General features: G+C 46.3%; 1 protein-coding gene across 2 annotated transcripts; it reads left to right on the forward strand.

Moving 5' to 3' along the window:
* n4bp2 (NEDD4 binding protein 2) lies at positions 1 to 26077 on the forward strand. 2 transcript variants are annotated; one of them, XM_088622604.1, is made up of 16 exons: positions 38 to 401; positions 1742 to 2762; positions 4017 to 4141; positions 5262 to 5350; positions 6272 to 6348; positions 7318 to 7476; positions 8930 to 11310; positions 12286 to 12371; positions 13248 to 13293; positions 14390 to 14586; positions 14949 to 15070; positions 16279 to 16402; positions 17554 to 17733; positions 18493 to 18661; positions 20851 to 20974; positions 23234 to 26077. In XM_088622604.1, exons 1-16 carry the CDS (start codon positions 173 to 175, stop codon positions 23277 to 23279), a joined length of 5175 nt encoding a protein of 1724 aa, XP_088478730.1. In that variant the 5' UTR covers positions 38 to 172; the 3' UTR covers positions 23280 to 26077. The 2 variants fall into 2 exon arrangements, with proteins under 2 accessions (XP_088478803.1, XP_088478730.1); XM_088622677.1 differs by lacking the exons at positions 13248 to 13293; positions 14390 to 14586; positions 14949 to 15070; ... (3 more) ...; positions 20851 to 20974; positions 23234 to 26077 and adding an exon at positions 13094 to 13240 and having other exon boundaries at positions 1 to 401.
* Positions 26078 to 27452: the final 1375 nt, after the last annotated feature.

A 27452-nucleotide genomic window follows, 5' to 3' on the forward strand; every position in this document is an offset into this window, starting at 1 on the left:
TCCTGGATACGGTGTAGCTACAGGGCGCTTTGCTCACACCTCCCCGCTAGGCGCGCTCTAGTCGAAGCGCACGTCTGGTTTCAGGCCACACGCTTGTTTTGATCGTGGTGTTGATGGCCTCCGCTGCCGTACAACCCAGAAGGAGTGAAAGTTAGCATTGTGCGCCCGGAAAATGCCTCGGAAGAAGAAAAGCGCCCAGAGCCCGGCCAGGGTGCCGAACCCGAGCGCCGGCGAAGGCGGCAGCGTTACGGGGAAAGACGGAGCGATGTCGCGGAGGTTTGGCACGGAGCCCCCCAGCTCCAGCTCGGGCAGAGAAGAAATCCTGAACCGCATGAGGGAGATGTTTTGGCACCTGGACCCCGAAGTCATTTATATCGTTCTGTCCGAGTGCGATTTCCAAGGTGAGCGCGGCGCCTCGCTGGGCACGTCCGCGCACCCAGGCTCCCCCACGGGAGAGCCGCACATGCCCTGGAAATCGAGGCTGAGGGCCCGGACGGGGCCTAACCGGTGCTGCCCTCCACCCTCTGACAGCAGTGCCCCGCACTGCAATGTAAACAAGTCTTACAATCCGGCAGTAGATGTTTTTTTTTTATATATATAAATCGTCTCGGCAGACTTCAAGTTTCGCTAAAGCTCGCACGGACATGCACGCTTCATGACCACATCTGAGTATTCTCAGATTTATCTGGTCAAATGGTCAAATTCAACCCACAACAGCACAGTAACGATAGTTTTAAGTTGTCCCATCCAAGAGAGTTTCAGGTTGTCCCACTTTGCAATAACCGTGCACTGTTTTTCGGGAACGGAAAATTATGAGTGGACTGTCCACGTTGTTTGAGATGTGGGGTATTACTGTATTTATCCCAACTGTTGCATTTGACATTAAATCAGTGGGACATGTTGCATGTCTTCAAATCACATATTTCAGGCTGTTGTCCCGCAGTTTATCGGTCAGTGTCAGGAATGCTGAAATCGGAGAATTGAGAAACAGGTGCTTGCTTGTTCAGTTGAGGTGTTAACACCAGGGATCAGGTCAGTCCCTATCAGCTGTATATAATCAACCATCTAATGGGAAGTTGTCGGTGTTGCCTTTTTTTTTTTGACGGACCGATACTTTGTTTCAAATAGCAGTTTTCAATAATAGTTATATGTTTTTTACATACAATTTAAAAATCGGTACAGTTACAAGATAATAGCATTGTGCGTTTCTAGATAATATGAATTTTTTACATAAAAATGAAGACATTTCAAAAGCACAACCCCCTAGCTATTTTAGGGTCTTCCGCGGGGAACAATGTTATTTCCACTCAGATGAAGCATGAAGGTGTCTTTTCCGAGTTAAGTAACACCTTTATATTTTGCCAAATGTTAAAATCCATGCAAATGTGCCTGGGTCCATAACTAAACTCCTGTCAACATGCATAGCTCAGTGGCACAGAGGATTGCGAATTATATAGGCAAAAGGTGATACTTACAGGTTGCATGTACAGAGATCAAGTTATTGAAGGGATAATACGGCCATTCCTTGATTCATGTTCATAAGGGAAAAAATGTGTGAAATGAAATTCTTATTACTTTACACATAAAGCCTTACGATTTGCTCCCATGGTCTAGAAAATCGCCCTGCATTATTCTTTTGTACCCCAGCCGAGCACCGAATAACCTAAGTAAGAACACTATTGCTGCTGCTGTTACCCAAACGGTTAACAAGGCTGACTCCTCCTGTTCCCCTGTTTCCCAGCTGAAGCGGCGATGGACTCCCTCCTCATGCTGTCTACCGCCGCAGAGGGGGCGTCCCCTGCCTGCTGCCCCCCGGGCTTCGAGTCCACCACGGCGCTTTTACCTCCCGGCCCCCCAGCTGGGGCCCACGCCTCCCGAGCCGTGGAGACGAGCCCCCCCGCCGTCGCCGCCGCCGCCGCCTCACAGGCTAGCCTGCGGGACCTGGACGCGATCGGGACGCACCTGACCGAGGACTTCGACGAGCTGATAGACAGCGAGTTCCGGGCTCTGGCGAAGGAGCCGTTCGACGGCGCTGTCCAGCCTGCCGAGGATTCGGGGGTCAGCAGCGAGCATCCGGGGCCGATCATGTCCGGCACAGCCAGCAGGTCCACCCCAGAATGGCAGCAAGACAGGGGCAAGGGCCCCAAGCAGCAAAAGCTTGTGCCCAGCTGTTCCCCAGCGAGCGGGCTGAGTTTAACTGGGGCAGGGTATTGCCCCGGAGAGACCACTTTCCTCGACTTCAGCCACCTGGCGCTGGAGCCTGAGAGCAGCAGGCAAGCGGCGCTGGACTTGGGGGATAGCGGGAGACCCTCTGCCTTCCAGGCGTACAAGAGCTCCAGACCTCCTCGCGCGCCCCCTGCTGGTGGTGGGGAGGGCAGCAGCCCGAATGGGAGCGAGCTGGGGGAGGCGGAGCAGGGGACGGGCCACGGCTCGGAGACCCGCGCTGCGGACCGGTCCCTGAGGTCGCCGGCCGCGCCCGTGATCTGGAACACCCAGGCCCCGGAGTTCCAGCCGCGCAGCAGAGCTCCCGCCTTCGTCACCCCCCTGGCGGCCGATCCGGGGCACTGGAGGCCCGGTTCCGACCCGGGAGCCGGCGGCCGGGCGCCTCCCTTCAGACCGCCCGCCCCTATCCCAGCATCCCGGGCCCTGCCGGCGCCGCCCCGGCCTCCACTGCACGGCTCTGGGAAGATACCGGTCCTGGTGGGCCGGGTTCTCGTCCTGCTGAGGGGTGCGCCCGGGTCCGGAAAGTCCACCTTGGCCAGGTACTGCTAGCGTGGAGGTGTGTGGCCGGGTCAGCTCGCACGTTTGGAGAATTGTTTCATTCCGATAAATTGCTTAGCTTTGCAAAGGCGTGTGCGCAGGGATTGTCCTGTGCCAGTCTCTTCAGTCGGGGTCATTGTGATCCTTGATCCAAAGAAAACCATCTGTATCGTCTCATAATCCTTTCCAGGCAGCACTAACACACATATTGCTCACACCACCCAACAGGGTGTCGTCTGAATTTTTTTTCTGAAAAACAGTCTTTTTCAGCTGAGCACAGAGACCAAGGGTGTCGAGTGGCAGGAGATAAGTGGAAATTACGGTGTGATGAGATAAGGACAGAACTGTAGGCCCACAGGTATTTCCAGGGACGATGCCTAATGCCCTAAGAAATTAGACACAATGCCTAATTTCTCATTATTGAAACAAGTTTTTCAAAATAAAGCCAGCGCATTCTTCAGTCAGCATTGGGAGATGGGTTTCTGTACAACATTCTTTTTTTGCTCTTTGTGACCTGTTGGGACCTGACACTCATGCTAGTAGATAAAGTCGATGAGGTCAGTATTTGGTCTTCAAATAAGAGGAAGGGAAGATTTTCAGTGGACAGTGACATTAGGCTGCAGAATCAAGGAGGTCACAGGCTAGAGATTACCTCCCTACGGGCCTACAGTATATGAGCACTGCTTATTTTGTCTATACAAAACCAAAACTTCAAACCATAAAGTGTTCAACATTATTTAAAATGGTACTTTCGGCATACAGTAGTTCACTAGTCTCTAAGAGCACATCCCATAGTGAGCAGGCAAATCATTCTCTTGAGTTAAAATGTTGTTTAAGACTTACTTGACTACTGAGCACAATATAAAGCAGTTTGCCACTTGTGTCTTGATGCGAGAACATAAATGCAATTGATTCAATCTGAACAAGTAATAGGTTTATTCCATGCTGAAAAAAAAGAAGAAAGAGAACACAACGTTTCGGCCGTGGAGCCTTCTTCAGGTGTGATTGATTCAATCTGTCCTGTTCATCATGTGCGTAGTCTTTAACTGTACTCCCTTTAGTTAAAATCTTCAAGCTAAGAAGCAACTAAAAAAAAACAATCAGTATCAGAAGAGATTAAGCTGTGCAACGCTTCGGGACACAAAGTAATTTGATGCGTTGCTTTGGCCTTGGTCACTAGAAAATCACCCGAGTGTGCCGGTGCTGTTGTTCCACCTCCTCCTGAGTGAGCAGTGTTGTGGTGTTATTGTGTCCAGGAACCTTCTAGAACAGAACCCCGGGGGTGTCGTCTTGAGCACAGATGACTACTTCTGCCGCAACGGAGGTTACAGGTTCAACTCCTCCTCCTTGGAGAAGGCGCACGAGTGGAACCACAGACAAGGTAAAAGGGGACGCCGGTCTTCCGTGCGATATGGCTCGGTGCGGACAAACTGTGACTCGCACCGACGACCTGGCCAGGAGGGGCCCAGTGTCTTACGCCGCACAGTGGGAGCGTGGGGAATCGGGAGCTGCCATTTTTATTTGATCATATTCCAGATCTGAGCTAACATGCGAGGGGTTGCTAAAGCTGCCCCGCCAGTCGAGAGCCGTCAAGCCAGCGGCCCTTGAAACGGGGAGTACTTAAGGTAAACTGAAAAAAAGTTTGCGAGAATTGTCGCTGTGCAGTAAAACAGTTTTGAAGGAGAAAAGGCTGGCAGAAGTTCTCCAATTCAGGTCCTTGGTCACCACAGAAGTCTTTTCATTTCAGTCGAAGTGGTGGAAGGTGACCGCTGAGGTTCCCAGGATGATTTAAAGCAGTAGTGAGCCATGTGTGGTCCTTGGAGACCAGACAGTTCAGAATAGTACAAAAGTACCGCAAACCTTTGTTGTACATGTAAAATAAATTGTATAAGATTCACTACCGTTTATAACAAGGTGGTATTAGAAATTCCCAATTTCACAGGCTGTTTTCCTGTTGTTTCGTGCATGTCAACAGATTGAATAATGGAATTGTGACCCACTAAGGCATTCCCTTTACTGCCTTAAAAAGGTACCCCCGGTTAATCTGTAAGAATTACTTAGTATTTAATTAGATGTGCTTTTTTTCCATTTTTAATTGCACTCTTGCAGCGGTTTTTAACTCCACACAGTTCATGTTGCTCCCCAGTGTTTTAAAGATCCCTGTTTAGCTAAATTGTACCATGGTGCTGAATGATGCTTTTACTCTAGCATCTCAGCCTAGGGTGACCACTCTCTTACTGGTGATTTGGGTCAAGTTTTCCTCAGGTGAAATCATAGACCATACACATGTCATATGTGTTTTGACAAGGATCAGAAGTCATTCGCTTCAAATACTCAGGTTTGTCGTATTTGACAGATCATAGGTTTTAATATATTGTCATCCCAGTTTAGCTGCATATGCTAAGCCATAGTGCTTCTCTATGGCTACAAACACCTCTTACTGATTTTTGTTTGCAAGAAACTGATTTTTTTTATCCCTTTCCTTTTCTTCCTCTTTACAGCCAAAGAAGCGTTTGAAAAGGGAGTCTCTCCAATCATAATTGATAACACGAACATGCAAGGTTGGGAAATGAAACCGTATGTTGCTATGGTTAGTGTCGTGTGTGTCTACCAGAATGCTTTGGAGCTGAAAAGCAAGAAGATCACCTCTCTTGCTAATACTCTCGAGGATCTGTCCGTGCTTTACAGCATCTTCTGCTTTTCTGTAAGGCAGTCCAAGCTTTGTGAAACCTAGTGCTCAACAACACATGACTGTTCATTGGGTGTTCTCATTACAGAGGTTGAATTCGCTTGGACAACACAGACTGCAGTGTTAAATGGCAAAACGTTTACGAGCAACTGCATGCAATTGCTGGTAAGGGTTTATTCCAGGCTGAAAGGGGAAAAAAATAGACAAGATGTTTCAGCTGTGGAGCCTTTTTCAGATGTCCTTCTTCTTCACATCCGAAACGTTGCGTCTCTTTTTCCTTCAGCATGGAATAAACCTGTTCCTTTGCAGCCTGCGCATGCTGATGCAGCCCCCTACGTGAACTACATGCAGTTGCTCCTTTTGTGGTGCAGTGCCTTACATTACATTTCTGGCTGTATAATAAATACAGTAGTTTGATGCATCATGGGAAAGGGAATTGGATAAACTTAACAAGTGTCAACAATGAACAAAAAACCCCTGTGAGGTTCTGTGATTCACTGTGTCAGAGTGTAAGATCCACCATCAGAAGCAGTTGTCACTGAACTGAGGTGTGGATTAATAAGAGTAGAGTCAGGGAACTTCGTCTTAGCAATGGAAGAGACTCTTCCTCCTGGTTTTTCCTAATATCTGAGAGGCTAAAACACAGTTAAAAACACTATTCAGAGAGGCACTTAGAGTAGCCGGCACCTCTCTTTACAAATCCCCTCTGGTATTAGGACTGTTAGAAGTATTTTGCAGTGAATTGTATGCTTTGTTCGTAAAATCTTATTATTTATGGAAGCTGTGGTTTGAAGTGCCGGGCATGTGTGCTTTGTTTCCCAGGCTCTCCGGTACAAATACAGAGTCATGTTCCGGGAGCCAGACAACTGGTGGAAGACCAAGCCACGAGAGTTAGAAAGGTGAAGCCTTTTTTTTCTCCTTGCACCATAGACACGCAGACACAGACTTACACTTAATAATTATCATCATAATTTCTTACACTTATATAGCGCTTTTCTGGACACTCCACTCAAAGCGCTTTACGGGTAATGGGGACTCCCCTCCACCACCACCAGTGAGCAGCCCCACCTGGATGATGCGACGGAAACCACAGTGCACCAGTACGCTCACCACACACCAGCTATCAGTGGGGAGGAGAGCAGAGTAATGAAGCCAATTCATAGATGGGGATTATTAGGAGGCCATGATTGGTAAGGGCCAATGGGAAATTTGGACAGGATGTCGGGGTTACACCCCTACTTTTTTCGAGAAACACACCGGGATTTTTAATGACCAAAGAGAGTCAGGACCTCGGTTTTACATTTCATCCGAAGTCAAGATCACTTGACTTAAATTTGACTCAAGCATCAGATATCGAATACTGACCTCGATAAATTAGATGCAAATACAGTCCCCAATATTAAATACGAGCATCGGTGAAACTGCAGTTTTGTTGTGTGATCTGGACCTTTCTGGAGGTTTATCCATTTATGTGCAGCAGATTAGTAAACTATGCAGGCCACATTCGGATTTTTACGAGCGATCCCCTGTTGGCAATGTCTGATGCCTAAACATTTCCACGCATCGTCAAGCCTGGTTAACGCTTCGGTTTGGGTCATTTTGTCTCCCCTTATTGACAGTTGTAGCTGAGAAACTGAACAGACAGGTGCTCCAGTTCCAGCAGCATGCAGTAGGAATTGAACATCCATAGTTCCATAACAACATGGATAATTATAACATCTGGGCTATAATTAAAAACACCAAAAAGGTGATTGACTCGAACTTCGGTGCTTGCAGACCTGACTTTGCCGAGCTCTTCATTGAGAGCTGCTTTAGCTAGAGACCTGTAGCCTGCTGTGTCCTCCTGTCATTTCTGCGTTGTTTTTTAGACGCACCAAGCACGGGGTGAAAAAGGAGAAGATCAAATGGATGCTGGAGCACTACGAGCGCTACGTCACTGTGCAGACCATCATGGGCTCTGAACCTCCCAGTGGAGAGGAAGAGAGAAACAGTGTGCCTCTCTCCCAGGAAGAGACCTCCGTTCCTGAGTGAGTGCTTTCCCTTTTTGGCTGGATTATTTGTGTTGCAGTTATCCAGAAAAGGCACGAAGGGCTGGAAAGGAAGGGAGGTCATCTGGCTATTCTTGCTTGTTGGGTTGCAACTGATCAGCCAGGTAATTGGACGCAATCGATCTATCCATGGACTGGCGTTCCATCCAGGGTGTATCCTGCCTGGTGCCCACAGCTCCCCCTCGCCATCCTGTACTGGATTCGCGGCTTGGAAAGGGAGTGGATTGATGATCCGAGTAGGATCCAGAGTCGTCCAGCCATTTCTTGGAAGAAGCCAGGGTATCGGCCATTGCTTTCCTTGGGGGTTTAGAGTCTTACATTTTATCACGTTTTCTTTCATCTAAATATTTTAGTCACTTGTACAAGATGGTAGTCAGTGGGGCAAAACCCAGGTGGTGAAGCGTTTAAGACTTCTGCCTACAATGTATTGTGTTTATGCTTTCAATAGCTTTGCAAAACTAGATGATTCAATCGGATCATTTATTATTATTCAGCTACATCTATATCAGGCTTATGATTATATAGTGCCCTTCAAGGGTATTCGCTGGGACAGTGAAGTCAAAACTGTGATTTCCTTCTTTAGCGTCAAGCAATTATTTGTGATTGTACAAAAACTGGACTTAAGGCTGTCGGTGAAGGTGTTCAAATCCCAGGTGAGATATTGCAGCTTTACACTTGAACAAGGTATTTCACCCACAGTGCTCCAGTACAATACCCAACCGTATAGATGGGTGCAGATGTCAGTCAGTTTGGAAAGAAGTGTCAAATAAATGATCGTTGTAGCCGGAAGTACAGCCTTACAGTGTCAAAGAGGAGATTAAGATGATGCCTTTACTCATATTCACAGCAGACATAGGAGAATCTGTAGTTCAATTTAACACATCATAGACACCGGCAGTCTGTACATAAATCTCAACTGTAAATATTAAACCACTTTGCCGAGGTGATATCTGATCTTTTCTTTCCATGTTCTTTAAAGTAGTGTTAAATTAATGTCAGCATCAAAGTGTTTTAGTATCAAAACAGATTAAAATAAGAAATTACAGAGTGAATCACTGAATTGGAAGCCTGGGTACATTGTGAGTATTTTAACTGGTGCAGTTCCGGTTTGAATCGTATGAATTAATTCTGGTTTTTAGGAGAAAAAAAGGAGTTTGAAGTTGAGCGTTTCGCTCCGCATGCGTTCCTGGTTTCTTCAGGACAGCTTGGAAATGAAGTAATAACCAGGCAGAAAACTTCAGATAGGACGAATATTTGTTACTATGAATTGCGCAAATAAGCTAAATGCAACACTTAGGGTTGGATACAGATATTCACAAATCCGGCACTTACCAGAGGCCTTCAATAGTTCAGGTTGGGCGGGTCCTGACCGTCACAGGTAAAACCAAATTGCCGTCCTGACGACTTTCCCCTTCTGTGTCGTGTCAAGCAGAGCCGCGAAAGTGGAGGCGGGGCCTGACCTTGCGGAGGAGCGCCACTCCGAACAAAGTTCAGGGGAAAGCGACCTGCAGCCCCTCCCCCGACCCGAAGCATCTGCCGCGGGAGAAGGAGCCGCCCAAGAAGAGGGCCTGTGCCAGTGCGAGCCCGCCCATTCTCTCGGCCCTCAGGCCCGTGCGCGGATGGAAGACCCGATGGGCCCAGATCTGCGGTCGCCGGGGCCGATAGACGCCTCTGCCTCGGGAGCCGAGGCGGCCGTGTCGTCGGCCGGCGGAGGTGGAAGTCAGGCCGTCGGCAACAGGCGCGCCGAGACGGGATGGGGCGGCGGTGTGGTGGAGTGGGATGCTCGCGAGCCTCCGACGGCGTTCTTCGAATCCATCGGACAGAGAGTGAGGCGGAAGAGAGGGAGCCGGCAGGGCGGGCAGAATGGCGATGTGAGCGGTGGCGGTGATGCTGCTGAGGGGACGCGCGGGAGCGAGCGAGGAAACGGGTTAGCAGGTACCCCCGATCGACAGGGTGTCAGGCCAGAACTGTTAAGTTTCGTCGGGGACTGGCCCTCGGGACCGGTACTGGAACAGCGGCGGCGAAGGCCGAAGAAGGCGTCGGCGACACAGGAATCGAGTGACGAGTCTGACAGCTCCAGAGAGAGAGGCGGAGAAGGGAAAGAGCTTCTGGATCTGCTGGACTTCCTGCGGGCGGGGCCAGACGGGACCCGAAACCCTCACACCCTCTCGCCAGGTTCCCCGGATTTGGAGGCTTTTGCGCAGAACTCCCACTCTGAAAGTTTGAGTTTGGAAACCAGCCCCCACCCCGAAGAGCCAGGTGGCGATGCTGTCCTTGACGTGGGTGCGACAGACTCGGTCTACACCCAGCCAGTCGCCGACACGAGACCAGAGCTTTTGGACTCTGCTGCGGATTGGCTGACCAGTGCGCCGCTGGTAGAACAGTCTGGGAAGAGTCCAATCACACGGGAGCAGGCAAGAGTTGAGTTATGGCCACCTGGGGAAAGCAACACTGGGACAACTGATGAAAAAGAAGGTCAAACAGATGTAGCTAGCGGAGAAACAGAGGAGACTGGGAGTTCTGTGGACTGCCACTCTGAAATCTCTTGCCAAAATCAGCCAGCCCCGCCTGGAGCTAGCAAGTGCCTGCCTGCAGATAGCCAAGACCGAAAATCAACGGAAAGCCGAAGAGGAGGAAAAATGTGCAGATTGGCACCGACGTTTCCGAATAACTGCCCAGCTTCTCCAGAATCCTCGAAAGATTCTCCTCGGGCAACCCCGTTTGACAGTGCTGCTCCAGACAGCACTGCTAGCATCTCGACCCAGACGATGCCACACGATTTCACTCTGCTCTGGAAGGCCAACAAACACGGTTTGGATGTTTCTGGGCTGGTGGTGTTTCAGGGGAATTCCACCAACTTTCAGCCAAAGCCCGCGGTGAGTCTCGAGAGCCAGGAAGTGCCCTACAGGGTTGTGCACGATAAAGGCACGCAAGTGGAAGAAACCGAGTTAAGCACCGAAGACAAGCTGAAAAACCTACAAATCCTCAGTGAGCACTTTAAATTGGTGTCCTTTGACGTCTTGAAGGACCTGTACGAGAAATGCAACCAGGACATGGAGTGGACCACTAATTTGCTGTTAGATTCCGGTGAGCAGCTTTTCAAAGAAGATGAGATACTGTGTCCCGACCAGGTGAGGAGACAGCCTGAGCTGTGGTCCGTGGGAGGTTCAGATTCTGATGCCTGGCCCCGCGCGCAGTGGGATGACTCAAGCGTTCAGAGTGTCCCTGGTGACCAGCATTCGAGAACACCGGCAGAGGTAACTAGCAGTGATGTCGGAGATGCTAAGGATGAAGGGAGTCCTGGTCTTGCGTCTTCTCTGGAGCTTCTGGATGAAGGCTGTCACGGGGAAAGGGGCTGGCGGCAAGTTGTGGAGGGCTGCCCGAGTGAGCTGCCCACAGAGGCAGTAGAGCATTCTGTCGGTCAGTCCACAGCTGAGCCCAGCGACCGTGAGCAGCCGCCCGAGCTGACGCCAACAGAGGGAGGAGGTGAAAGGGAGGACAAATCCAAGACTCAGAATCCAAGCGAGCTGGATGAAATACTAGATCTGCATGAAAATCTGGGCGCAGGCCTGGGTGCGCTTGATGAGGCAGAGGGCTGTGGGGCGGTGCCGGAGGAATGGGGCGAGGCAGGGGCACTCCTGGCTCCTCCTAGTTCTGTTCCGGCCCCTGAAGTGAGAAAAGAACACAGTCCGGCCAAGCAGCCACCTGAGAGGACGCAGCAGGCGCTTGATATCGAGACCCTGGAGCTGCGCTTACCCGCTGAACTGGCCTTCCAGCTCAGCGACCTGTTTGGATCTGTGGGCATTGACCCGGGTAAGGAGGACTCGCTCCTTTGTGTTGAGTTGGGAGAGTCAGGGCGGGTGAACTGAAGCGTGTTTCTGCAGCATAAAGTCTGCGACCTGACAAAACCGCACCAATGTGCGAAGTGCGCTTGGGGGGGAAAAAGCACATTCAAAATTTGCAAAGATACAAAAACGAATAAAACATTACAATCGTGTGATGGAAAAACAAATAGAAACTTTTGTTTGTTCCGTGTGCTTCAGTTGAGCTGCTATTCTCCGTACTGTACCTCGGTGGTGCTTGCTGTGGGTGTATTAACATGAACATCTTTGACACACCCAAGATAATACCAAGATCCCCAGCGCAGCAGTGCTTGCATGTCACGCAGGACACTTTGCAGAAGGCTGAGTTTTCCGTACGGTATATCGCAGGCTTGGAAACATTTAGGGAAACCCAGATGTGTCCCAGGGTGTGGTTGGTGGAGGACGTATTTGTAATGAATAATTACTGCTTGCCTTTGTCTAGCTCCTTTCAACCCAAAGCTTCATGTATAGAAAGGGAACACATTACATCCACCACTGAAGTGCAGCACCCATCTGGGTGACTCGCGGTAACCAGTCCGTACCAGCAGCCCCACTACACGACAGATTGGCTGGCGAAGCAAGGAATTACTTCACCAGTTCAATTCAGGAGGAGATGTAGGGGGGTAGATCGTTTAAGGCCATTGTCACAGGATTAACATCCCCCAGTCTTATGAACAGTTCGGTGGGATTTTTAATGACCAAGTCATCAGGGTCCTAGGTAACGCAGATCCAACATTTTGTGCAGAGCCTCTATCAGAAAAGTGTTTGGGGACCAAGCCAGTTAATAAATGAAGGCATTGATTTTTTTAGGAAGGTGTCAGATGCATTTTGTGTCGATTGATCTCGTTATCTCCAAACAGGTATTTTAGCCTTCGTTTCAGCAAACATTTACAGCTTTGTACATTGCCTTTGGTTTGTTTTCAAGGGGCTTTATCTTTAGAAGATTGTGTTGTCCAAATTGACCTGAACCTGGCAAAACTGCTGCACCAGAAATGGAAGGATACTATTCAGGTTGGTGGGAGTTTTTGTTTTGTACGAGACGAGCATTGTTTCGTTTTGAACTTTATTTCTGTTCAGAATGTTACAAAAAACACTCCTTAATATTCTCGTATAGGTATTCAATGTCAAATTTGACCATATTTGTTTAGAATATATTCAAAAAGTTCAAAAGCAAGGGAGAAATAATGAGTGTATCACCTGTATATATACATCAATGTATTGATGCTGCTGATTATTATGTAAATATTTAATGAGCAGGTTGCTGCAGTGCTGTGTGATAAGAGTGGTTTGGCCTCAGAATGTGCAGCACTGACCTCTTGGCCTTCAGTCACGCCATCTTCTGCAACACCTCAGTTCATGGCTCTGCCTTTCCTCTCAGGTTGTCTGTGGAATTGCGTTGACAATGTCAATATTTTCAAGGAAGCCGTGATGTTTTTTTTTTTTACCGCCAGTTATTCCATGCAGTCGAAGCAAACATCAGCTGAGCACGTACCATGACCTGCTTAAAATGGGGGGGGGGATTGCTAAAAAATCGCTTCAGGTGGTGATCCATCCAGCATGGTCAAAATGCACGCTTCGATATCTGATACTAGAACAGGGAAAGATCCTTAACTTTGAAATCTGGTCTTGTTTCGTATAGACCAGCCTTGACTATATTGAGCTCGTATCTCACTGTCCTATGAATGGTAAAGTTTCGATCAGCTTAGTTAACTGCACTGCTTTATGTTGTCTAGGTGTTCATTCCAAGTGATCCCCCACTTACTTCTTTACGTACTAAAATTCACTGACCTGGTGAGAGACCCTGATGTGGTAGGGTGATTTCCTGGGGCCAGCAGGCCCTGCAGTTTGCATTTCTGTGTGCGTGAAAACGTTCTGTCATCTTCCCAGGAGCGCCAGAGGCAGGCAGCTCTCTCCTACCAGCTGCTGGAAGAAAGTAAGTGATCTCCTTTTGTGTCCTTCCTTGTTTTGGTTCCCTTTAGTAACTCTTGTCCATTTGCTTACAAGGCCTGGAACTCTCACTACCATGCTAAATGGCTTAAGGGGAAGTAAAGTCAGAACTTTCTGCAGTTGAAACAAAGCCTTGGGAACCTTCCCATGTTTTCTCGTGGATAGTTTTTGTCAAAATGGTTCTCTCTTTCTCTGAAATCTGCAGGTTCTTACTGCCTTTTCAATTGAAGTATCATTTGTTTCTGGGTTTCTGCCCCCCTATTTCCTGTCGTTGCGTGTCTCAAAAAAGCAGGTTATGAAAAAAAAACTACCTTTTCAGTAGGCGCTTGCCACTAGAGTACTTCGTTATCATGGTGGACGATCAGAGCAGCAGGAGGCACAGTGAGACAGCAGATCTGAAACGTTTTAGACCTGAAGCTACCGAGCTTCAAAGTGCACACGTTTATAACAAACACAGATGCAAAAGAGAGCCAAAAAAACGACATGGCTTAGCTGTTTCTGCGAAAAAGAAAAACCAGTGCATGACTTTCCACTGCTTAACCTTTGCAGTGTCACAGTGGGCTTCACACACTGATTCAAGGGAACTTGGTTTTATGTGTGCAGAATTATTATTATTATTGTTGAATAAAACACATTTATTAATAGACACTACCATGGGTCTTGGGTCCTGGGTGTGAGGTAAGCATGTTCTCCTTGAGGGTTTTCCCTGGGTATTATAGAGTACTTGTGTTCCGCAATGGACTGGTGTTGCATCCGGGGATTAATTCTGCCACACACCCTGTGCTTCCAGGATAAGCTCCGGACTCCTTGGAGCACCGACCAGTGAGTTTGGGCCGCAGTCTGCATGCAGTTATTGCCTCAGAAGGATGTGCAATCCAATAGTGACTTGTACACTCTGAGCTTCACTGTATCACTTGTACCACTAGTGCCCAGAGGCAAGTGCAAGCCCAGACAAGAGTTGAGTGGGTCGGTAGCTCTTGCTCTGTCTGCATGTAGTGCCGTGTGAGGTGAGGGAGGAAAGGCACACTTCTCCCCACAAGATGTCCTCACCAGCCACCTCTACCTCCTGTCCTGTTTTCCAGGTGCTGGGCTGTGGATCGACTCCCAGACTGACAGACTAAGGAGAACTGGTTGGAGTCCTGTCTTTCCCGGGGCTGCTGGCCAGTCAGAGCCCCCGGACAGCGTTCTGTTCATGGACCACTGGAGCACCCCGATGCCCCACGTCTCCCTCAGGGACATCATGCTGGAGGAGCAGGCCCTGCAAGAGCACTTGGAGAAGGTACAACAGCGGCCGGCAGCCCAGCCATGAGCTCTGTTTGCTCTCCTAAGTCTGTGGTAATAGGCCCGCCGTGGTCTCGTGCGCAGCAGATCTCTGCGTTATAGAACGCGTAATGCTTGTGGTCAAATAAACTTCATGTCTGTGCACCACCAGGTAAATCCTTCCATGATTTCTGCATATTTCCGTGTTGGTGTTTGTCTTTTTCAGCTTGTGGCCTGCATTAAATCAAATCGGAGATCGGTCTGCCAATTGCCAACGGCAAAGCAAATTGCCAGTTTGTGTGTTGGACGCATCCCATATTTACTCCATGGAAAGAAAAAGTCACATTAACTTTTCTCGTTTGTCGTTTTCTTTTTGTTCAGTCAAAGCTGAACAGGGACCTGGACAGAAAAAACGGAGCCGCCCTGTTAAAAGAGCAGGAGCTTTATAAGATGTTTCCTGCGATAGACCGCCACTTTCTCCTGGACATCTTCAGGGACAACAAGTAAGGATTTCTGTGATGTGTATCCTGTGAGAGGTGTGTCATTGAGAAATGATGTTGATTTATTTTGGAAAATGAACTGTAACTTACATAGTACATTAGTGACAGCTGCAAGGGGATTGATACACCTGGAGTATTCCACAGAGCCATGCAAGAGTGTGATCCTGGTGAATAGGGTTAGGATTATCTAACAGGATTAACCTTTTACACAGCTCTCTAGAATACTCCACGTGAATCACTTCCCACGCAATTATCACGAACCTTACTATATTCAACTGGGTTAGAAAAAGCAGGACTGCAGCAGAAAACTTTAATAGTAATCTCTCTTATTTCGGACTTCCTGTTTGAGGGTGGTTGTGTTGTTAAAACACGTATTTAAGAACACATATTTTAGAGAGAAAAGGGACATTTCACCATGCTAGGCTGCTTGTCAGTCAGAAATAAGATTTCTTCCTGCAGGTACTCAGCGAAGAGCTCTTGAGATGAATACAAGGTTCTTATTCCCAAATGCTTAAGAAAAATCAGGAGGAGAACAGGGTGATGAAGCCAATTCATAGATGGATATAATTGGGAGGCCATGATTGGTAAAGGCCAGGGGGAAATTTGGCCAGGACAGTGGGGTAACACCCCTACTCTCTTCAAGAAACGCACAGGGATTTTTACTGACCACAGAAAGTCAGGACCTCAGTTTTAAGTCTCATCCGAAGGACGGAGCCTTTTTTACATTTATTATACAGTATAGTGTCTCCGTCACTATAATGGGGCATTTGAACCCAGACGGACTACAGGGTGAGCTCTCCCTACTGCTACCACTAACACCTCTTCCAGCAGCAACTGTAGCTTTCCCAGGAGCTTTCCCATCCAGGTACTGGCCAGGCTCAAAACTGCTGGGCTTCAGTGGGCTGCTCGTGCAGTTGCCTCATTCCATTCACTGAAATCCAACGTTTCTTGAAAAAACAGAACTTGATGGCAATCTTAACGAAAACTGCATATATAATAACCCTTTCAGAGTACAGCCTCTCACAGCAGGCCAAGGCTCTTTGTGTGTTAGAGAGAAAAGAGTGACATAGTATTCACACCCCATGTACCAGAACCAGGCATGTGGGTTTAGCGGGTCTGATGCTCACTCGTCCAGATTGGCTCTAAATTATGGCCGACATGCGGTGCCGACTCTGACCAGTTTGCGCGCTGTGCGTCTTGCCCCCTCACAGCTACTCTCTGGAACAGACGGAGCAGTTTTTGAAATCTGTGCTGGATGAGGGCCCTGTGAAGACAGTGGTGGCCCAGGATGTCGCCCAGCGTGTTGAGACCCAGAGACCCCTGGTCAAGGAGAAGGTAGGCCTCCGCCATCCAGGTCAGGAGCTGGGATCAGTCCAGTGAAACGCTTTCGGCTGGACTGGGTATAAGGGTGTGGTATATAAGATATATATACACCTTATGGCATATATTAATATAAGGGTGTGGTATAGAGTAGTACATTGTAGCTATTAAACCACTTAAGGAAAATGATCCTTATTTAATATAGCAACACTTCGCTTAGCTCCGATTGACCATGTTACTTTTTGTGCATTACTCTAATTACTCCTAGTACATGTTATCTGTCTGCTGCTTATATGGGACCAACTGACAGTAGCTCACCTAGAGCACGCTCAGCTCAGCACAGGCTGTATTTGTGCTGACGGCAGAGTGAAATGAAAAACGTCACGCAGGTTCCTAGCCAATGAGAGTGGGGCATGATGCGTAGGTTTACTATACAGCCAGTGAGATCTGGACAGGTGCTGAGTCCCCCAGTATGAGCCTCAGTCTGGGAGAAGCCAGACAGCTGTTAATCCACGCAAGCTCCAGCTCAATGTATTGATGCAGAGCCCAATTTCATGGATTTCTACTGCGGCTAGAATTTAAAAAGGCAGTCCTTTCTGTATAAGATTGATTTCTAATTGTATCCTGTGGTAAAAATATCACCGATGCCCCAGTGAAACCCTCACACTTTGCTCAAATATGAGAAACCGCATTTCTGGGGGGGCACATTCCCATTGATCATTTCCTCTTTTTGCTCTGATTCCTACGGGGCTTCATTCCCTGGGACACATCTTCACTGCTAAGCAAAGTGTTGCTGTGCTTAGGATATGTAATACTTCACACAGATTTCCATGAACCTTGAAATAACATTATAAATTCTCTACCTCCATGTATTCAATATGTCACGTCGTTTACTGCGTCACGCTCTGCAGATTGTTCATGCTTATGAGTCTCTCAAGGAGGCCTCAGCCACAGTAGTGAATGACTTGCCTCCTTTTCCACAAGGATTTAGTTTTCAGAGAACTAAAGGCATCTGTGTTCAGTGGTTCAGGTGGGTGGAAATTACTCAGAGCCAGCGTTCTAAGGGAAACCGCTTCTTGTCTGGGAGCTCTCCCTTCCCTGGGCGCGGAGGATGAGAGTGAATGTCTGCGTGTGAGAGATGCCCATCGTCCGTTTCCGATTCCCAGAAGAAGGCGGTGAGGGAGACGGAGGCGGCCGGGCTGTTCCAGGACACGGAAGACCCGGACTACGCCGACTTCCGAGCGGAGGCCATCCTGCAGCACCGGAAGCAGCAGGAGTGCTTCAGCAAGGCGGCGGAGGCCTACAGGCAGGGCATGAAGGACGTGGCCACTTTCTACGCCCAGCAGGTAGGCCCGAGAGAGAGGCTGGGCTGCGATCCCTCTAACGAAGGGCTGGATCCGTGAAAGACGTTCACGCTGTTGTGGTTTGCTAAAGGAAGGAATGACCTATTGAGTGAAGCAGTTTAATGAATTATTAAGTAATTAATATGTTAGTGTATCAAAGATACGCAATAAACAAAGTCATTCACTTCATATCTGAGCAATGCAAATGGGTTAAAAAAAAGTAAAAAAAACAACAACAGATAAATCAAGTAGTCGGTGTCCGCTGAAATGCTTCTAGAAGCTGAAAGTGACACGCAGCTGGAGTCTCAATGCGTTCCCTGACTACTCTGGAAAACCAGAGTGCTGCAGTTTAACGGATGGCGCAGTGGCCATAGGTGAGCCCCTGAGGCTGACCGTGCGGTTTGTGGAGCCAAAAGAAAGGACAGCTCTGTACTATTGGATGATTTGTCAGATCAAGATAAATTAATTTGTTATATTTGTCCCGTCTCTGTCACTTGAGTGTTGGAGGCGTTGGTGCAACCCCAAACGCTATCCGAAAACAGGATAGCGTTTGGGGTTGCACCCCAAACGCTATCCTGTTTCGCTCAGGTTTCGTGTGAAAATAATATTATGTCTTCGCTCAGGTTTCGTGTGAAAATAATATTATTACTGTATTGTATATGGCGCCGTAGGCGGCTTGTCATCTCAGAGCTGACCTGTGAGCCCAGTATGTCGCCAGCTGCTCATGTGGCTCCCTTCTCTGTCCTCTCTGTCTCTCTGCAGGGTCATCTCCACGGCCAGAGGATGAAAGAGGCCCACCGGCGCGCGGCCTTGAGGATCTTCGAACGAGTCAACTCCTCCCTGCTGCCTCAGAACGTCCTGGACCTCCACGGCCTGCACGTGGACGAGGCCCTTCGCCACCTGAAGATCGTGCTGGAGGACAAGATGGCAGGTCAGAGAGGGGGCTGGGCGCGCACCACAGGGCGGCTCTTCTCTAGCAGGGAAAACAGGTTGCTAAAATTTTGAAAAGAGACTGCGGTAAATACTTATTTTACATGTCTCAGAGCTGTATTAGCTTCAAAACAGTCATGACAAAATCTTGGGGCATTGAGAATTTTTCTCTTTATCCACATATAACAAAGTTTAAATATAGATTTGTTTGTTTTTTTTCTGTCAAAATGAATTGCAAATGTTATTTTGGTAAAAGAGTGTCAGTGTTTTTTTATTTTCTCACAAATGAGTTTGGGTTTCACAAATTTTATATGTTATCACAAATGAGTTTCTTGATTAGTTGAAAATGTATTTAATGTACATCTTGCATGAAAACGTGCATCTTAACGTTCGTAATGTATAAAATGCAACAATTTAATGCCTCAGAAAACATGATAAGGTTTTGACATACAAGAGGCTGCCAGCTATATCTAGCTGAAATCAAAATATGGGCTAAGAACTGAAAGCAAAAGCAAGCCACAAATCTCAATCTCCCTGTTTTTTTATTCTTTTCATTTTTGTGAAGTCAGTAAGTGGCATTGGTGGAACAATAGGTGGCGCTCTGGCCCTCAGAAATTCAAAACCAGTGCTGCAGTATGGCGACCGGAGACTTGCAAAGTAAATTATGCTTAATTAGCATTCAATTTGTACCAATTAACCAATTAACCATTTCACCATTAATCCATCACACTAAATATACAATAAATTGGATGTTCATGAGAAGCCATCATCATACGTTACCAAATAAAAATTTCCAAAAGAGTGCAGAAGAAGAACGTTCTGATGAATATTTACTGAAAACTAGATTGCAGACATCTTTATGAAATTGTATGTCCTTTACAGACCAAGAACTTTTTACTCCTATGCCCTTAGGACCCAAGGCATGAATCAGAAAAAGAAACAGACTTTTTTCAGTGGTCTTGAATTTTAGTAACATTTATTTATAACAATTTAAAAACATTCAGTATTTTCCAGCTGGTTATTTAACAGAGTTTCCAGTGCCTTACTTGAATTAAAATGAGAGCTGGGTTGTGGGTTTTTTTTTTGTATTTACCGTATCAGATGGACTAAAATGTTCGACTAAATAGAATACTCCTTCCTCACTTAGTGAACAAGAAATGTACAGAAATGTATTTTGTGGCCTTAAAACTCAGGAGTGTCCTTACCCCTTCACTGGGGAATCGAGTGTGTGTTAATCTGTGTCTGTCCAAGAAGATTGAACACAGTAACGGTGGCTTATCAGCCAGCATCAGGTTATAGCTTCTTGGAATCATTTATCATTCTGACCCTCAGTGTAGAATTAAGCCCTGAAAAAAGTGGAAATGCAAAAGAGAAGCAGATCTGTTACACTACCCTAGTGGTCCGCCATTGATATCCCACTCCTCCACAGAAGATATTTTTTAACAGAACAATCCAATAATTTAATAACATTTACAAACGTTTGCCAACAGGAAATCACGCAGCGACGAGTTGTCACTCAAGTCCCTCCAAGTGCTAATAGCTGAAATAACCTTAAGCCAATTCGATTTGTGTGTACCGGTCCAAAAACTTTTTTTAAAAGAAAACAATTGAATCAATCAATTTGGAAAGAAAAAAATCAAAATGCATTCCAGCATGTTTCCAAACCCATTTTTCCTTGGTTGTGGGTAGTTACATTAAAAAGAAAGGAGGTGACAGGAGTAGATAAATTGTGCTCTACACAAAAAAAAAAACGAAAATTGAATTTTGAATTTATTGAAGGGGGAGCTGGCCTTTCATTTTTAAAGTGTAGTGGTGCAAAGGGATTTATGGATGTGGTACAGAGAGACGTACAGACCCCGCGTGGCATGATCTGGCAGGAGTACAGAGAGGAACAGGAACAGGAAAGCCCCGTTGATGGAACAAGCTCCAGGTGCTCCAGAGGCAGAAAGGAAAAATAGTGCTGAAGAGAATTGTGTGCTAAAAACCCTTGCGTCGATCCGTCACGCAGGATGTTCTGTTTCCCACAAGTCTATGCAGGCAAAGGGGCAGCAGGGAGCAGGTGTCCCTTTTTAACTGTTCAGCCATCCTCGGTACAGCAGAGCTCGCCACAGTGAGTGGCACTGTGTATGTGTGTGTGTATGCACATTGGCATGGCATGGGTTTGTACCGCTCGGATTCCTCTCTTGCTAGAGTGCCAGCGCAGTGGCGGTAAGCCTCACCTCTCTGTGATCACGGGAAGGGGAAACCGCAGTCAGGGAGGAGTTGCTCGCATCAAACCGGCCGTCATCGACTACCTCACTCACCACGACTTCAGGTGAGCCGCCCCCTCTCGGTCTCAGGCCTGCGCTGCTGGGCTGTGCGGGGCTTCTGGGAGTCTGGGGGGCAGAGGTTTGCTGGCTCCACAAACCGCACGGTCAGCTTCAGGGGCTCACCTATGGCCACTGCGTCGTCCGTTAAACTGCAGCACTCTGGTTTTCCAGAGTAGTCAGGGAACGCATTGAGACTCCAGCTGCGTGTCACGTTCAGCTTCTAGAAGCATTTCAGCTGACACCGACTACTTGATTTATCTGTTGTTGTTTTTTAAACTTTTTTTTAACCCATTTGCATTGCTCAGATATGAAGTGAATGACTTTTGTTTATTGCGTATCTTTGATACACTAATATATTCATTACTTAATTATTCATTAAAACAAGTACTGCAGCCTGCAGGTTGTAAACCCCCAGAATGGACTAAGCTGCTTTAAAATGAGGGTCTCGTTCTGTAATTTAGGACTTCTTCAACCTTCTTGACACAGCAGTATTGTGGATTTACACAGAGGTATAGTGCATCATTGAATTGTGATTCTGGCTTCCTGTCAGTGTCTGGTGCTTCCTCCTTAAACTGTAAAGCTCATCCTGAGCACTGTCAGCTAAGCCTGAATTTGAATCATTAATAGTAAAGAACAGCAAACTAAATACAGTAGGAGATGGCCGATAGGAGCAGTGTGTGTTAAGTAGCTGATCGAAGGGTATACAGAGATATTGTCATCATTATTAGTGGTGGCTTGTAAGTGAGAGCAGATGGTAGTTTTAAGGGATTTGTGAATATACTGTATACCTCTTTAAACAAAGAATATTTACTGGAAACTAAAAATGTGGCAATAAGCCGAACAGAAACCTCTGTATTTTAAGAGCTGTGGTTTAATTTTGCCGGATATGTGATTAACAGATTTTCTGATTTCACAAAATGCCAGCGTTTTTATCGGGCACTTAATTAGTAATTGGAGCTGTGTTAGCTCAGATGGCAAGGGTGTTAGCTCCTGGCTGGAAGGTCCCGGGTTCGACCCCAGGTAGGACAAGCGATGTAGCTTGCTCTAATTCCTTCCAGACAGCTCCTAGGTCCACTCGCCCTGCTTTCCGAATGAGAACCGGGGGGGTTAAATCCTTCTGGGGGTGACAGGCCAGCCGGATGGTGATGCTGACCACATCACCTTGGTGGTTGAGAACACTGGCTGCCCTTGCCCCCCATTCCCCATGGGCCTTTATGGCCTGAAAGGGGACCTACCTACCTTAATTAGTAAATGTGTGCATTTTGTGGATGCCAAGTTGCATTTTTAAAGCGAAAGTCTACGAGAGGTGTTTGCCCCAGTATCCTACCTGAATGGCACTCTCTGGGTTTTTTTACAATCTGGCCTTTCTGGTGGCTGAAGTGAGTCCCTTCATATATGTAAAGCACTTTGGTGTGAAAAGCCCCATATAATGGCAAAGGAATGAATTATTAGTAGCTGTTGGCATTAAATGTTGGATTTTCAGTTTCCTGCGCATCAGAATGAAGAGTAAGGAGCAGCATGTCTCTTGCCCCTCTTATACATCATCCATTTACTGTTTCTGGCGTTACCTTGTGCAGAACTGAAAATGAAATAGTTTGCCTATGTAGGTCACGCAGGGTAGAGCAGCTTGCGGCGTACGTCGCGTTGTATTCAGACGAAGAAAAAGACTTCTTCAGGCCTTTTTTTTTAAAAAAAGGGGGGAAATGCTCTTTTTCCCCCTGGGATTTCTAATAAGGGGCTGGATTACAGTCTATTGGCCTGTCCTACACAGACTGCAGGAGCTGGCTCTTTGTCGCCAGCGAGAGAGAGAGACCGGGCGTCCCGAGTCAGTGAATCCGCAGCGCTTCAGTTAGCTGTCGGGCTCTGCGTGTGGCGCACAGATGCAGGAGCCGAGGAGAGCTGGTGAGCTCAAGGTTTGAAACCACAGCCACCGGCAAGCTGCAGATTTCTGTTGTAGATAACTACCTCCCGCCAGCGAACAGGGCTTTATTGGGGTTTGTTGTACAGCGAAGGAGCCCGCTCGTCGTTGCTTTTGTAATATGAGCGCGAGTTGGGGTTTTGGTTTTCAAAATTTCGCTCCTCACTGAAAGAGCTTTTTTTTTATCGTGAGTTTTCAAGAGCGATTGAACGCTTTCTCACGGAACCGGAGCTTCAGTGTGCACAGATTTTTTTAAAAAAAAACATGAACTACATTCTTTAACTATTTCAGTTCTTACAGAAATTGCCTCACCTTAAACTTTTTTTTTTTATTCGACTTTTCTCAGGTTCACGGAACCCAAACCAGGACTCCTGCTCATCTCTCTCAGATAACAGACATCTTGACAGTGCAACAGAAGAGCGGCTGTGAAGTGCAATGGACAATGTGTTTTCTTTTTAACGTGTATTTATATCGTATTACTTGCATACATGGTTTTTATATATATATATGCATTCGTATTTGTATATATTTGGACATGTATGCTTATACATCTGTATTTTTATAGTACTCATTAGACCAAATACTAATATAATGATGTTATGAATACATTTTAATATGTGAAGCAGTTTAAAAAAAACTTTGTATTATTTTTTTTATAAATTGTTAATGAGTTTATTATTATTTTGATTGGGGTACAATTCTTAAAAGGCAGCTGCAGTCCAGATTTTACACACACCAAACTGATATTGCAGGTTTTAATACATCTATTTTTAACATTCCTATCATATCACTGTTACGGTTTAAAAACGTTTTTTTTTTGTGTGTAAATGTACAGTAATTGCCGTCTTAATTTGGAGGTTTTAAATTGGGGTGGCTTTTAATATGTTTTTTTTTAATTAAAGAAACATTTAAGTCTTAGTACGTTAGCTGCTTTTGAATTGTTTGTACTTTCAGAATTTGTTTTGGTTGCTGTATAACAAGACGGTTAACGTGGATAAAAATTGTCAGCACCTCTGTGACCATTCGGGATTTTATTTAGCAAGGAAGGCCAGGAGCAGCTCCACGGATTTGGACACTCGAGTAGAACAGATGGGAATGTTTAGCTGAGTACACCTTCATGAATAGTCAGTGTAGCAGCACGCTCTGTCCCAGATCTCAGGGAATAATACTCACAACTGCGGCTTGTTTGTCAGACACCCCATTAATGACACATCCTCCATTTTCATGAACAGCGTCTCTCCTTTTCTCATTGTTCTCGGCAGTTTCTCATGCAAAAATAGGGTTTGGTTTTGATTTCAGAAGGGTTCTTTTTTGTTGCTGCCTCCTCCTTTGTTAAATGCAGTCCTGGCTCTTGAAGTAAAAACATCTAAATACCTCTGTAAGTATTCTAACATACAATGTGTGTATCTACATCCCTAATGCCTGTCGGAGGCTGCTAATTGAGCTTGCACACAGATTGGCAGTAGCACATAAAAAAAGAAGGCAGTTCACACACTGTTTGCTGTTGCATCTTGCAGGTCTCTCTTCATACTTCTGCTGTTCCACTGGGCAGAAGGCAGGAGGCTCAGAATAGCTCCCAGCACCATCGACTGAGTCTTCCATCAGGGAGAGGGGTTGAAATTAGTGGTAATGTGCTCGTTCGTAATACATTCCCTGGTGGAAGAAATCCTAACTGCCCAGGGAAGGATCTTTAAAAGTAATTAGCATCTCAATCAAAATTTCTGCTTTCCTGTCTGTCATAGTGCCTCTTCAAGCATCTGATTCGAACCGGTGATTCACAGAGATGATCTCTTTGAGGGAAGTTTAGCTGTTTCTTTTCCGAAGCCAGTTAGTTTTGTATTATTTTTTAGAAAATGTCCCTCGGTACTAAGCTGTTCTCTAAGGTGGCACGCTTTATTGAAAGGCATCGTTTAGAATTGCTTTTCGATCAGCCTGGTCCGGGTGGAGTTAGTGTCCATCAGAAACATTGTGATATCCGCTGAAGAGAACAGAAAAAGCGCTGTCAACAGACTTTGCACTTGAGAACATGTTTCTCTGTAGACCGGCGAGCAATTGCCAGAGAACAGGCAGTCAAAGAAACCACAAAAAACTACCTGTGCTGGATGGCCACCAACTAACTCCGCGTTCTTAAAGATCAAACACGACAAGTTTAAAAATCACTTGTGTGTCAAATTCTGTGTGTGCCCTCTTATCCCTCTTCTGATTTGCAAAACATAATGGTACTTGTGAAAGATTATTAATTAAATGTACAAATGTATCTGCCTATTTAGTCATGTCAGGTAGCTTGTTGTGACTTAAAGATGTCAGTAGAAGTCATGGTGTCACTTCTGCTCTGGCCTGTACTGTTTCTGAGGCGTCTTTCAGGCAGTCCTGCACTGCCCTTCAGCAGCAGTGAAACCCAGAGTAGAAGCGGGCGCTCTGATGACGTCACTTAACACATTTGGTTGTTGCTCTTCTGATAGTCATAATGAGAGACTGATGAAAATTTCCAAGACAGAACTTGAAACACAATGGTTGGCAAGAGCTGTGCAGGACTCTGTTGAAACAGGCATGCAGTTCATGGTTGTGAAAACGAACGCAATACCCCACAGAAAGAAAGTCTTTAAGGAATCGCTCCTAAAGCTCATCACGCCACGTAACCACGCCATTCCAGCCATTTTGCTTTCACGAGGCTCCGTTTTTACGCATTTTTCTGTTCATGTTGTGCAGCTCCTCAAGAGCTCTAATAAATTCACTTGGTGTTTTTAAGGCATGAGCTTTGATACCTCAGTATTATTACCAAGAAGGATTAGAAGTGCCATTTAAAATATCTTATTCTTCTTTTCAGGACCCACATGATCTGGTTTAGGCTGAACGCAAAATCGTTCTGTCGTATTTTGTGTTAAACGAGAGGAATCAATTCAGTGGAGGCCATGTTGGTTCCCTGCTTGTTATGAACTCAGTCTAAGTCAATCCTGGACATGTCAGACATCTAGCAACCACACTGTGTGAAGCTATGGACACAAAGTATTTTCCAAGTCTACAAATGGTACACCACGCAGAGACACTTGGGTTTCTGCACCTGTCTGTGTTTTCTCTTTAGAATATTTTTAAATGGATGAAATTGAAAAATGAATGTATATTTTGAAGCACACTGTTTTTTTTTTTACTTTGATCTGTGATTTGTTCAAAATAAAAGCAATTGAACTTATTGGCGGCTGATTTCATTCTTTCACCTCCACATTTATACTTCTGATAAACCGATGTGTGTTTTTGACCGAAGAGCTAACAGAGCATGTGTTCGTGACTGCAAAAACTGAAACCGTTCGCAAAGGAAATGTGTGTGAGCACGTGTTTTTGTCCTCATTTAACACAGGAACTGACTTCAGTCTTTTAAATTGTACTTTGTTTTATAAAACCGAACATTAAAACACAACAGTGTTCAACATGAAAGCTAACAGTGTGATCTTTAACGAGGAGAAGCATACTGTACACTTCTACATGATTTTCTAGTCTCTGTGTTATGTACTGCACTGAAATTGTAAAACTACAGTGAAAAAGGTGGTTTCCTCAGCTCTCCTCCAGAGGGTATCAGAACAAATAATAATAGCTTACACTTATATAGTGCTTTTCAGGACACTCCACTCAAAGCGCTTTACAGGTAATGTTGATCCCCTCCACCACCACCAATGTGCAGCCCCACCTGGATGATGCAACAGCAGCCATAGTGCACCAGAACGCTCACCACACATCAGCTATCAGTGGGGAGGAGAGCAGAGTAATGTAGCCAATTCATAGATGGGGATTATTAGGAGGCCATGATTGGTAAGGGCCAATGGGGAATTTGGCCAGGATGCTGGGGTTACACCCCTACTCTTTTCGAGAAACACCCTGGGATTTTTAATGACCACAGAGAGTCAGGACCTCAGTTTTACAACTCGTTCGAGGGACAGTACCTGTTTACAGTATAGTGTCCCCGTCACTATACTGGGGCATTAGGACCCACATGCAGGGTGAGCGCCCCCTGTTGGCCCCACTAACACCTCTTCCAGCAGCAACCTTAGTTTTCCCCAGGATGTCTCCCATCCAGGTACTGACCAGGCTCACACCTGCTGAGCTCCAGTGGGCTGCCAGTTGTGAGTTGCAGGGTGATATGGCTGCTGGCCACATGGCTGTAAATGTCTTGAAGTTCTGGTACAAGTCTGAAACGTCCTGGATCAGGCTTTAGCAATACAATGACAACACAGACATGTTTTCTTGGCATAATCCAGACAACTACTGCTCTAATCAAGACCAGATTTCTTCAAACGGTGACAGCTTTATAATATTGGTAGTGAATTGAAATATCTGAAGAAAACCCATATTGGTGCTGCACATATTTTTGGAAAACCCTCTAATGCTGCATAGGCCTTAAAGATGTTTGATGTTGCTTTACAGTATGTTGCTGCTCCTTAGCCATACAATGACCATCGTTAATATTCAAATGCTTCATGTGAGAGATAATTTGGAAATAGCCATTCGAAATGTTCTTCAATGACCGACGAGAGGCCTGAAACCAAATGTCATTAAAAGTAAAGTCAGCGATT

The sequence above is a fragment of the Lepisosteus platostomus genome, chromosome 1 (assembly GCF_059453375.1).
Source record: "Lepisosteus platostomus isolate fLepPlt1 chromosome 1, fLepPlt1.hap1, whole genome shotgun sequence".
Taxonomy (NCBI): Eukaryota; Metazoa; Chordata; class Actinopteri; order Semionotiformes; family Lepisosteidae; genus Lepisosteus; species Lepisosteus platostomus.